The 13,238-nt window shown below is 39.7% G+C and overlaps 1 protein-coding gene across 1 annotated transcript; it reads left to right on the top strand.

Annotated features, from left to right (window-relative positions):
- Positions 1-322: 322 nt before the first annotated feature.
- Positions 323-1,549, top strand: LOC114165402. The gene is made up of 3 exons (XM_028050041.1): positions 323-603; positions 709-1,117; positions 1,265-1,549. The coding sequence occupies exons 1-3, from the start codon at positions 323-325 to the stop codon at positions 1,547-1,549; spliced, it is 975 nt and encodes a 324-aa protein (XP_027905842.1).
- Positions 1,550-13,238: the final 11,689 nt, after the last annotated feature.

Below are 13,238 nucleotides of genomic sequence, written 5' to 3' on the forward strand. Positions count from 1 at the left end.
AACACAACCTAGAGCCATGGTGGCACCTATTTGCCATGTGACCATGGAGGACTTCATGACACACAGGCCAACCAAATTCTCTGGCAAGGCCACTCCCGACGAGGCAAATGCTTCGCTAAGGGAGTGCGAGAAAATTTGCGTAGTCATAGAGTGCACTGATGCACAAAAATTATCTTACGTCACCTTCCTACTAGTGGCGGATGCTGAGTACTGGTGGGTGGGAATGCAGTAGCTGATGTGGACCCGGACATAAGAGATCACTTGGACTTCCTTCAAGACGAGATTCCTGGAGAAATACTTCCCAAACAGTGCCAAACATGAGATGGAAGCTGAATTCCTCACATGTCAGCAGGGGAACCTGACTGTGCAGGCATACACAGACAAGTTTGAGTATTTGGCGAGATTTTATTCGCCCGTTGTTACTGAGGAGTGGAGGTGCAGAAAGTATGAAGGTGGGCTGAAACATGAGCTGCACCGACTTATAGTACCACTCCGGATCATGGAGTTTCCAGTCTTGGTGGAGCAAGCCAAGGCAATTGAACAACTGGAGATGGGGCCCAATAAAGTGGTGCGATCCCAGAAGACTACTGTAGACAATCTCCAGTAGAAGAAACCATATAATAGACCACAATTTTCTTCCAGGAAACTACAATGCTTCAACTGTGGTGGAGAACATCTAAGGAGGGATTTCCCAAAACATTCTGGCAGTTCTGGAGGAGGCTCTAGCACTTGCAAGTGCTACATTTGTGATCAGACTGAGCATTATGCTCAACATTACCTGAACAAGAAAGCAGCTGGAGGTGCACCAACTAAGAAACCAGTCGGAGAGCGGCCTAGAGCACCAGGGTGTGTGTTTGCACTGATGACCACCGAGGTGACTCAGTCAGGTAGCCTGGTGCAAAATACTTGCTTGCTTTTTGGTAACAGTGTGGTGGTTGTGTTGTATGATTCAGGAGCTACCCATTCATTCGTATCCAATGAATGTATGAGGGGGCTCGGACTTGTGATGCGAGAGCTGGGGTGCGAGTTAATAGTCGCGACACCGACGTCTAGTGAGGTATCCACCGGCTCTGTTTGTGTGGGATGCCCTATGGAGGTGGCGGGCCGCATGTTCAAGGTGAATCTCATCTGCCTACTAATGGTGGGCCTAGACGTGATTCTGGGAATGGATTGACTGTCAAGCAACCATGTTGTCATCGATTGCGGACGGTGTAGAGTAGTGTTCCCGGATGCAGCAGGATTGCAGCTTATATCATCCAATTAGGCAGTGAAGGAAATTGAAGCTGGAGCTACCTACTTTATGATAGTGGCTCAAACAGAAAAGAAAAGCACTTTAGAGCAAATTGGTATGATTCCACTAGTTCAGGAGTATGCAGATGTGTTCCCAGACGAGATACCAGAATTGCCACCAAGTAGGGATGTGGATTTCACTATTAATCTTATCCCTAGAGCTGGCCCAATGTCCATGGCACCGTATCGGATGACGCCAACAGAGTTGGCTGAGTTGAAGAAGCAGATAGAAGACCTGCTTGAGAAGAAGTTCATCTGACCTAGTGCATCACCTTGGGGAGGACCTGTACTCTTGGTAAAGAAGAAGGACAACACTTCAAGGTTGTGTGTTGACTATTGTCAGTTGAATAAGCTGACCATAAAGAATAAGTACCCATTGCCGAGGATTGGTGACCTGTTGGATCAATTGAGGGGAGCAGTAGTGTTCTCTAAAATTGACTTGAGGTCTGGATATCATCAGATCTTGGTCAAGCTTGAGGATGTGCAGAAGACGACTTTCAGATCACGGTATAGACACTACGGGTATGTGGTGATGCCGTTTGGGGTGAAAAATGCTCCTGCCATATTCATGGACTATATAAATATGATTTTTCGGCCTATCTGGACCAATTTGTCGTTGTATTCATTGACGACATACTGATATATTCTGAGAGCTGGAAGGAACACGCAGATCACCTCAGAGTGGAATCCTTAGAGAGCATCGGTTGTACGGGAAGTTGTTCAAAGTGTGAATTTTGGCTGGATGAGGTATAGTTCTTGGGCCATGTGATTTCAGCCGAAGGGATAGCAATGGACCCGAATAAGATTGAGACAATGGTGAAGTGGGAGAGGCCACAAACGGTTACCGAGGTGCGAAGTTTCTTTGGTTTAGCGGTATACTATAAGCGTTTCGTCGAGGGGTTCTCCAAGATGGTGAGTCCACTAACACAACTCACTAGAAATGATCAACCTTTCTCTTGGACTAATGAATACGAAGCTTGCTTCGAGGATATGAAGAAGAGGTTGACGACTGCACCGGTGTTAGCTATTCCAAACACGACTAAAACATTTGAAGTATATTGCGATGCCTCATATCAGGGGCTGGGTTGTGTGTTGATATAGGAGAAACGACCAGTTACTTATGCATCTCGTCAACTGAAGGTGCATGAGAAGAACTACCCTACGCATGATTTGGAGCTAGCTGCGGTAGTATTTGCCCTCAAGACTTGGAGGCATTATTTATATGGTGCATAGTTTCAAGTATTCAACGATCACAAGAGTTTGAAATATTTGTTTGATCAGAAGGAGTTGAATATGAGACAGAGGCGCTAGATGGAATATCTGAAGGATTACGACTTTGAGCTATTATACGATCCTTGTAAAGCTAATGTCATAGTAGACACCCTGAGTAGAAAGAGAATTCATATGTTAGCCATGATGATGAAGGAACTAGAGCTGATTGAGAAGCTGCAGGATATGAATTTGGAACTGAATATGGGGGCAGGTACTATATGGTGTAGTATGTTGAAAATCACCACTGAGTTTCTAGATGAGGTCCGGGTGGAACAGAGTAATGACCAAGAGCTGCAACATATTATTGGTGAGTTGGGCACTGATAAGAGAAAGGATTATAAGATGGGTAAGGATGACATCCTACGTTTTAGAGAGAGGGTTTGCGTACCTAGAAGCCCTGTATTGAGGAAGATACTCTTGGAGGAAGGGCATAAGAGTCGTCTTAGCATACATCCAGGTATGACTAAGATGTATAAGGATCTCAAAGCGACCTTCAGGTGGACAGGTATGAAGACTGACGTAGCAGATTATGTGGCATCATGTTTAGTATGCCAGAAGGCGAAGATTGAACACCAGAGACTGGGTGGCACGTTGGAGCCTCTTAACATTCCTCAGTGGAAATGGGACAACATTTCGATGGACTTTGTTACACATCTGCCGAGGTCTATAAGGGGACATGACTCAATCTGGGTTATTGTAAATAGATTGATGAAATGTGCACATTTTCTATCTATCAATCAGAAGATGTCCGTAGACAAACTAGAAGAGTTATATGTTAGGGAGATGGTCAGACTGCATGGGGTGCCTACGAGTATTGTGGTAGCCAGGGACCCGAGATTTACATCGAGGTTTTGGAAGTCGCTTCAGAAAGTATTGGGTACTCAACTGAGAATGAGCTCAACCTATCATCCTCAAACAGATGGTCAGTCTGAGAGAACTATACAGTCATTGGAGGATCTATTGAGGACATGTGTTTTGGATCACTTCGGCACTTGGAGTGATATGCTGCCATTGGTGGAATTCACTTATAATAATAGCTATCATTCTAGTATTGGAATGGCACCATACGAGGCTTTGTATGGTAGGAGATGTAGAGCACCGTTGTGTTGGCAACAAGATGGAGAGTTAGTGATACTTGGACCAAAATTCCTACAACAAACCACTGAGAAAGTGAAGGTGATACAAGATAGGATGCGTGCAACTCAGAGTCGGTAAAAATCCTACGTAGATAAGAGGAGGAGGCGCTTGAGTTTGAGGCAGGTGACCATGTGTTTCTCAGGGTTACGCCTACAACAGGTATTGGGAGAGCACTCAAGTCGAGGAAGTTGACTCCTCGATTCATCGGTCCATACCAGATCACGAGGAGGATTGGACCTGTAGCGTACGAGATTGCCTTGCCACCTCACCTGGCGAATCTTCATAATGTATTCCATGTATCGCAACTGAGGAAGTACATTGCGGATCCTACCCATGTGCTGGAGGAGGATGATGTCTAGGTGCGAGAAGACCTGGCGATTAGAGTTGGACCAGTGAGAATCTTGGATTCTCAAGTCAAACAACTCAGAGGGAAGGAGATTCGAACTGTGAAGGTTCTCTGGGATGAGGCAACTCAGGAGATGACATGGGAGATGGAGGATCTCATGAGGAAATCATATCCTACCTATTCCCTAGTAATTAATTAATAAATGCGGGTAGTGGGAACTTTTATGGCATTTAATATTGATTGATGTGATGGGAAAATGTATTAGCTCAAATGATTGAGAGTACTTAATTGTGTGAAAGGACTGAGGTTCAAGTCCTATGTATGTCAATTGTGTATTGTTTAATTATTACTGCTTTTAATAATATGATTGAGCATGTTGAATGATGAGATAACTATAGAATTATAGTAATAATCACGAAACATGAATTGGTTGAATGGTTGTGCATTGATTTGGCATTGGCATGGTTATGTATGTCAATTGTGTGAAAGGACTGAGGTTCAAGTCCTATGTATGTCAATTGTGTATTGTTTAATTATTACTGCTTTTAATAATATGATTGAGCATGTTGAATGATGAGATAACTATAGAATTATAGTAATAATCACGAAACATGAATTGGTTGAATGGTTGTGCATTGATTTGGCATTGGCATGGTTATGGGTTCAAACCTTGGTGAACCCAAATTAAACTTTTGTTTTGCCAAAATTTCCTTTGGCATCAAGGTGAAAGGGCATGGAAACCCTAGATGGCTAAGGAGCAGCCAAGGGTGGCTGAAAAACAGACCATAAAGAACCATTGAATGGTAATTAACATTATCATTAAGCCTTATTTTTGTTTTTGGTAATTAACATTATCATTAAGCCTTATTTTCGATTTTGGTAATTAACCTAGCATTAAGGCACCATTAAAAGGCCAATTTCTGTTAAGACGAAGGGTTTTGCAAGGCTATGATTGTACTTAGAAAATAGAGCACGAAATTTGAGAGTGGTGAGGTTTGAGTGAGGCATTGGGCTGAATCGAGGGGAGCTAAGGAAGGCTATTGGAAGCAAGGGGAGAATCAAGGGATACTCAAGTTTTAAGCAAGGGAAACCAGGTTAAGAGAGCTAGAAATCGTACTTTTATTATGTATTGTATAATTGCATGAACTGTATGATGAATGGGTGCATTTAAACTGTCTAAATTGTATGAAATTCACGTTTCTAGGATTTTTTCCAGAAATCGCGTGGCGGGTGATTACTTGCCGCCAGGCGACACATCGTTCCTGAGTTGATTTTGGGTTCTTGAAGAAGAACCGCTTGGCGATAAACTTCGGACCGCCAAGCGCTGCGTGATTTATGCACCAGTTCTGGGTTTCTGTTTGATCTGCCTGGCAGTGATGAATAACTGCCAAGCCACGCAAGCCGTATCAGCTCGATTTTCGGGTTTTCTGGGTTCTGGGAAAATTCTGATCGGGGGGAAAGCTAAATGAAATTGTTAAATGATGTTTTTGATGATAAATAATATTCAAATTTACGTATTTGAGGACAAACATTGGAAAGATATTTTTAGGGCTGGAAATTTAGGGTTCTGTTATCCTAATGATGAAATTGTAGGAACTGCTTGGCGGCACCTTGGCTGCCGCTAGGCGCCATATCAGAAATTTGGGATTTATGTGTTGTGGTGAGCAGGGAAGGTTGGGGGTAATGTAGAGTGTGCGAGGGCCAAAGGGAAATTTTAGATATGATGGCTGAAGGCTACAAGTATAGGAAATGAGTGCCATAAATTTATGTATTGTCGCAACCGAAATCGCGACGGGAGGGTGAACCGAAAAAATAAAACGGGTTTAAAAAAAGATTTGGAGTCGCCACCATAGTTATTCTGGAAACTATGGAAAACCATAAAAATAAAACAAGTCTGCTAAAAACCAGATTTTAGATTCGGGAGTCGGTTACGCGTAGGGAAGGTGTTAGCACCCTACCGCGCCCGCCTGAGGGCGGTACCTTTAATTAAAAATGCAAAGTTCATGTGGTTTTCAAAATATTAATTTTCCCCAAAAATAATAAGACAAAAATGCTAAAAAGAAACAAAAATATTTTTTAATTTTTTGGGCCCGACAAGGATTGACCTTGGTCCTACGTATTCTCATTCAAAATGAAAAATCAGGGATACGTAGTTCTTTAAAAGATATTTGGAAAACAATTTGAGAAAATGATTTGATTTTTGTGGAAGTGAACCTGACAAGGACTGGCCTTGCTCCTACGTATCTCATGGTGGAGAATCAAGGATCACGTAGTTCTTAAAAAAGACTTTTTGCTTGAAAATGTTGATATTTTTGTATTTTAAACAAAAATGTATTTTTTTTGGTATTTTTTGAATTACTTGAAAATATGTGTCATACGACGCGAGCGGTCGGATAAACACTAAAAGAGAAAAAAAAAACTATTTTTGGTATTTTTGAAAATGAGAGTCACACGGTGCAGGCGACCAGACAGACACAATAAAGCAAAAAAAGAACATTTTCCGTTTTTTCTATTTTTCTATTTTTTTTTTGTAATTTTTATAATGTAAAACATTTTTGTTCAATCTTTTTTTTTGAGAAAAAAAAATAGATAAATGACAAAAAAGGATAAAAGAAAATTTAATAACAAAAGGACAAAAGTGAAAGAAAGAATATAATAATAATAATAATAATAATAGGGTGCATGAGTAATGTGTGAGGTGCATGAAGTAAACATAAAACACAGGCCCAAAACAAGATAAACATAAACAGGGGTGCAAGGTTATTAATTATGGTGGTGCACGAAGTAAAACATGAAACAAGGGTGACAGGGGTGCGAGGTTAGTAAATATTAGGGGTACTCGCAGACAAAATTAAAACAGGGGTGCGAGATGAAGGAAAAAAGGGGTGCGCATAGTAAAGCATGAAACAAGTGTGGCAGGGGTGCGAGGTTAGTAAATATCAGGGGTACTCGCAGCAAAATTTAAAATAGGGGTGCGAGATAAAGGAAAAAGGGGGTGCGTAGAGTAAAATGTGAAACAAGTGTGGCAGGGGTGCGAGATCAGTAAATATCAGGGGGTACTCGCAGCATAAAATTAAAACAGGGGTGCGAGATAAAGGAAAAAGGGGTGCACAGAGTAAAACATGAAACAAGTGTGGAAAGGGGTATGACGTTAGTAAATATCAGGGGGTACTCGCAGCATAAAATTAAAACATGGGTGCAAGATAAAAGAAAAAGGGGTGCGCAGAGTAAAACAAATCCAATTTTTCAAACCCTAATGAAGTGAGCTCTCCTTCACAAACACAAACAGCTCCTTCCTCATCACCGCAGACCACCACCACGACTCCAACAGCAACCGCCGTCACTGCACGTCCCACCGCCGGCAAAAGACGCCGCCGCCGCCGGCGGTCACCGTCGAAGGTGTCGCCGGCTAGAACAAGCCTCCCGAATCGCCTCTTTTCTTCCTTCTTCCTCCCGCGCAACCACATGACGACACCACTTCCCTTCACGCGAGACACCAACTCCCCGGTCTGTCAAAGCCGTCGGCGACGGCGCTAAACCATACCAGAAGCGATGCCGGCCTCCAAGGTGCTCCAAGGTTCTTCAACCTCTTCCCGCACGAGCCACACCGGGTTTGGAAGCTACGCCTCCAAGCCTTACTGTCGCGCCGCAACTGTGATCGGAGTCGTCATCACTATCCCCTTTCGACTTGTGCTTTACTATTCCGAATTGTGCTGGGTTGTGATGATGAATTTGGAGTGTTTTATTGTCTTGTTTGTGGTGTATGCAAATTCGGGTGGTGTTTGTATTTGTGTAGGTGGAATGGCGTTGATGATTCACGGTGGTATTGGGTTGGGGTTATGTGTTGTTGACATTGTGAGGACGACTCTTGCCGATCTCTTCAATCTCTCTTCCCCTTCTCAAAGATGTTACTTCCCCTCTTTTGTAGTAATGTTTCCCTGTGTTTGTTTTTTCAATTTGATTCTCCTCTGTGTGGTTCATCATGAATTCCTGATGCCTATGTTTCTTGAGCCATGTGAGAAGTGGAAAGGGGGGTTGCTTCCTGCAACATGGCTACCCTATCTCCTGTCCACCATAGACACCATCTTTCCATTGATCTATGCAATCTTCTCTCTCTTATTATTTTTTTAATCTATTTTATTTTTTCTTAAATAATAAAAAGTAAAAAAGGAATATAAAGAAAATTATAAATAAAATAAAAATAAATAAAATAAGATTAAATTGAAGAAAATAATAATAATAATAATAATAATAATAATATAAAATAAAATAAAACAAAATAAAATAAAATAAAAATAGAATAGAATAATAATAATAAAACAAAATAAAATAAAATAAAATAAGAAATAGAATAGAATAATAATAATAAAATAAAAGTAAAGTAAAATAAGATGAAAAGAAAAAAAGAAAAAAAAGTAAAATAAGATTATGAGGAAAAAAAGTAAAATACATTATAACCCGGACAAAAATGGGTGTTGACAGCTGCCCCTCTTTACTTATATTTTGTTAGTTAATATGAAAATGTGACATTTTCAAATTATCGTAGTAAAAGATAAGTAAAGATAGAGACACTAATTTTGTCCGGATTTTCAAACGGAAAAAGATGAGTAAAAATGGACTCAAACGTGTCTGACGACCAATTCCGTGAAGAGAGTCATGATTTGGAAAGTAATAAAAGACTTAACCATTCCATAGGAGAGGGTCTTAATGTGACAAAAATCAATGACCATTCCATCGGAGAGGGCCTTGATATAAACATAAAAAGATCAATGACCATTCCATCGGAGAGGGCCTTGATGTAAACATAAGAAAATCAATGACCATTCCATCGGAGAGGGCCTTGATGTAAACATAAGAAAACCAATGACCATTCCATCGGAGAGGGCCTTGATGTAAACATAAGAAAATCAACGACCATTCCATCGGAGAGGGCCTTGATGTAAATATAAGAAAATCAATGAGCATTCCATCGGAGAGGGCCTTGATGTAAACATAAGAAAATCAATGAGCATTCCATCGGAGAGGGCCTTGATGTAAACATAAGAAAACTAATGACCATTCCATCGGAGAGGGCCTTGATGTAAACATAAGAAAATCAACGACCATTCCATCAGAGAGGGCCTTGATGTAAATATAAGAAAATGAATGACCATTCCATCGGAGAGGGCCTTGATGTAAACATAAGAAAATCAACGACCATTCCATCGGAGAGGGCCTTGATGTAAACATAAGGATAACCATGACCATTCCATTGGAGAGGGTCTATACCTGAAAGGATGAACCTGAAGGTGATTTTGACATGTTGGCAAACATCATGTGAATGCTTAACATCGATGAAACTTGTACACAATATTTGTACCGATTTAATTTTTTCAAATTTTCTCTTTTTGAACAATTTTTTTAATTGACTTTCATTGATTTTTATGATGTATGATGGATGATGTGATATGATGAAAATGCATGATAATGGCGAAACATGTCAAAGGGAATCTTTTGCACTTTTATTTTTTGCATTTTTTGAACAACTGGCCTAAGACGCCAAGCAACTTGGGCTTTGTGGGGTAGATTAATCTGGATCGATGGGCCAGACAAAGTTGGGCTTAGGCCAGATAAAACTGGGCTTGGGGACCAGACAAAGCTGGGCTTAGGCTAGATAAAACTGTGCTTGGGGCCAATACGAAATTGGGCTCGTGGGCCAGATAAAACTGGGCTTGGTGGGCCATTGTGAAACTGGGCTTGGTTGGGCCAGTGCAAAACTACGCTTGATAGGCTAGACAAAACTAAGCTTAGGCTAGATAAAACACGGCTTAAAGGCCATTCAAAGTTAGCTTTATGGAAAGTACGAAACTAAGTTTGGAGGATATATAGGTCTTTCATATGAATGAAGATGACCATCAATTTGAGAAATGTCAAGAAGATTATTTTTGTAAATTGATTCCTTCAGAAGAAACAATGGTTGAAGAAGTATGATTCATGAAAATTCTCACTAGTGTAGTGATGTCAAGATTCTGTTGCTTTCTGAATCAAGTGTCAACACACGACACGACAATATGACATGCAAATGGTTATGCATGATAGAAAGCACGTTTTCTTATTTTTAAGCACAAGGAATCAAAACATTATTGTAGAGATCAAGATCCTGAAATGTATGAATGCATGATGAAAAAGTTGTTATGCTCTGCCTTTTTGAAGTTTTGTTTTTTTTATGATATGTCCTCTTTTCAGTCATCAAACTTATTATTATGGAGAACGCATGATGAAATTCGAAGTATTTTGAAATGAAGTTTTTGAAAAGAAAGTAGTGATTGCAAGAGAGAAGTGACAAGGTGTTCAGACATTGGTTAGCACGTTTTTAAAGAGGAGAAACATGGTGCCGAAACCTTGGCAGGGTGTTGAAACCTTAACTTAAAGAGGAGAAAACAAGGTGTAAAAACCTTAGCAGAGTGTAGAAACCTCAACTTAAGCAAGAGAAACAAAGTGTCAAAACCTTGGTGTGGGGATCAAGGTGTCGTAACCTTGATATGTAGGAGAAAACAAGGTGTAGAAAACATGGTGTAGGGATCAGGGTGTCGTGACCCCGATGTGCGAGAGAAAACAAGGTATCAAAACCTTGGTGCAGGGATCGGGGTGTCGTAACCCTGATATGCCAGAAAAATCTTAATTGATAAGGATTTTGTAATTTGAAGGAGGAAACATGAATATATGTTGATCTTTTTGTGTTTTTGAAGGAGAAGGATTCGATAACCATTCAAATGAATGAAAAGGGCTTTTATCTAAAAGATTTTTTTTGGACTGAGGGCAACATATGTTATGGTTGTTTGTGCAAGATGCATGTCATTATGTCAACTCATGAATGATGAATGTATGTACAACCCTTTTTGATTTTCTTGTTACTCAAGGTGTTAAAACCATAATGCTATAACCAGGGTGTCGAAACCCTGATATGCATGAAAACCTAAATGTGTGATGGAAAAAGGTTGGTTGTGCCTTGTCTTTTGATTTTTCTATGCATGCCTGAGTCAATTGTTTTATTTGCAATCATCAAACTCATTGATTTTGAATGTTCCATGAAAGTGAGGGATGTTACACATCTCGAGGTCCAACATCTGAAATGATCATACATTTGACTTTCTCCTTCGCAAAATTCATGTGGACTTGCCTGAATTTGCAGACAAGCATAAAGTGGGGACTTCTGGGTATGTTATTCCTCACACACCCCTTAAAGGAGAAGTAATTTGTGAATGTCAAGGCGAAAAACACAAGAGTTCCTAAAAAGGTTGCCCCAATTTTGGTGTTTTAGAACAAGTGCTTGAGAATATGGACACGGAGTGTTAGGGCGAGAAACTCATGAGATACACAAAGCTACCTCAATTTTGGCGTATCTATAAGAATTTGTAAGAAGTATGAATTTTGTGTCAGAAAAGATAGTGGATATGGAAGGGATTCAATCAAAAGGATTGCCTAAGCTGGTTTATGTTCTTTTCACTTGCCTTTGATCAGATGACATGAAGTTTCCTTCTTCTTGAGACATTTTATTTATTTATTTTTTGAAATCAATTCTTTGGTCTGATCAACTTATTGAGAAACTCTATTTTTATATCATTTCCTTTGAGGCATCACCCAAACAACATGCATAAAAATTTCAAGGGTTTAGAAGGGGTCGGATGAGGTGATGAGGACTGACTAAAGAGTTGACGCAGTTTGATTTGGTCTCAGTGCACCATATGTTTGGGCTTGCCCCATCTATTGATGACATGAAGAAAATGATAGGGACTTCAAAAGTTGGCCCAGTGTGAGAGAATGGATTGGCCTGCGGGTACAAAATGTGTTTGACTTGCTCTATTTATGATGAAAAGGGTTAGACAAATTAAGAGGAGTTCAAAGATTTCTTTGATTTGAGGACCTGGATTGATGCACAAATTGTGTCTGATCTGCCCCATTTATGGTAAGGCATGGAGTGGTGGAAAAAGATTGGGATATCAAAAGTTGCCCCTAGCGTGACCATGATAATCAAGGTGAGATTGCCCTATGACTGGTCATATGAACGGTGATATGAAGCAACTGCTCAGTTTGGATTTTAGAGAAAAAGGTTGGACAATTGTATGACATTGTTGGACAAGTTTAGGTTGAAAGTGAAGGATCTAGTAAGAAACGATGATGGAGTCCATGAGGAGGGTAAGAATGAAACAATGAAAGCGGATGCCTCTTATCTGTCTGGTTAACCATGCTTATCTTAAGAACCCTTTAGAACTTGTTAATCAAAAACTTCCCGACTCACTAAAAGCAAATCTCCAGACATATTTTTCAACTTTTATTTTTCCCTTTTTTTCTTGTTTTTTTTTTCAAAATTTTGGACAAACCTTTTAGTATGTCAAAATGATTTCCCCCTAAAATTTTTGAAAGGTAATGACAAACAATCTTGGATCGGTGTGGGCTTTATTAAGCTTGTATTGTGGTCAAGGCTAAGGGTATGAAAGCAAATGTGGATAGTAAAAACTCAAAAAGATGTGATGGTATTTTGGAACAATGATCTTTGAATAATGCTGCATCATAAATTTATTTGCCTCTTATGTGTTCACCATTTCTCTTTTTTTTCTCTAAACATCGATTCTTTTTTTTTTCTTCTTGATGTAACCAAATCATCATCATCATTTTTTTGTCTTTTTCAAAATTTTTTTGATTCTGATGGATTTTTTTATTGGTGAACCGTCTATCAAACAAAAGTGCAAACCATCAATGTGAGGTGACCCTTGTTCAAGGTAATTTGAAAGAAAAATATTTGCTCTTTTAAGTCTTAAATGGGTAACAAGGGATCACATTTTGTGTTTTATGATAAAGAAACATGGCCACACATCATTTCCAAAACATGATTATTTTCTCTTTCAAGAAATTTTAACTCAAGAAAAAAAAATTGGTTCATGTTAAAGTTTGTCCCTTGCTTTTATTCTTTTTTTTTGCCTAAACCACCCTTTCAGGTTTTCAGTCTAGCAGACATTTTTTTTTTCATGCTAAGAGATTTGCTCACAGTCTATCCAGGCCAGTGTGCCCCTTTTATGTTGATCCTCCATGAAATTCAAAATGTAGGGTTTATGGTGAAAATGTAATGAAAAAAAAGGATGAGTTTGAAAATCTCATGTTATGCAGATTAGACAAATGCTTCAAAAGATATGATATCAAACATTATCTATTCATT

Source organism: Vigna unguiculata, chromosome 10, assembly GCF_004118075.2.
Source record: "Vigna unguiculata cultivar IT97K-499-35 chromosome 10, ASM411807v1, whole genome shotgun sequence".
NCBI classification, from domain to species: domain Eukaryota; kingdom Viridiplantae; phylum Streptophyta; class Magnoliopsida; order Fabales; family Fabaceae; genus Vigna; species Vigna unguiculata.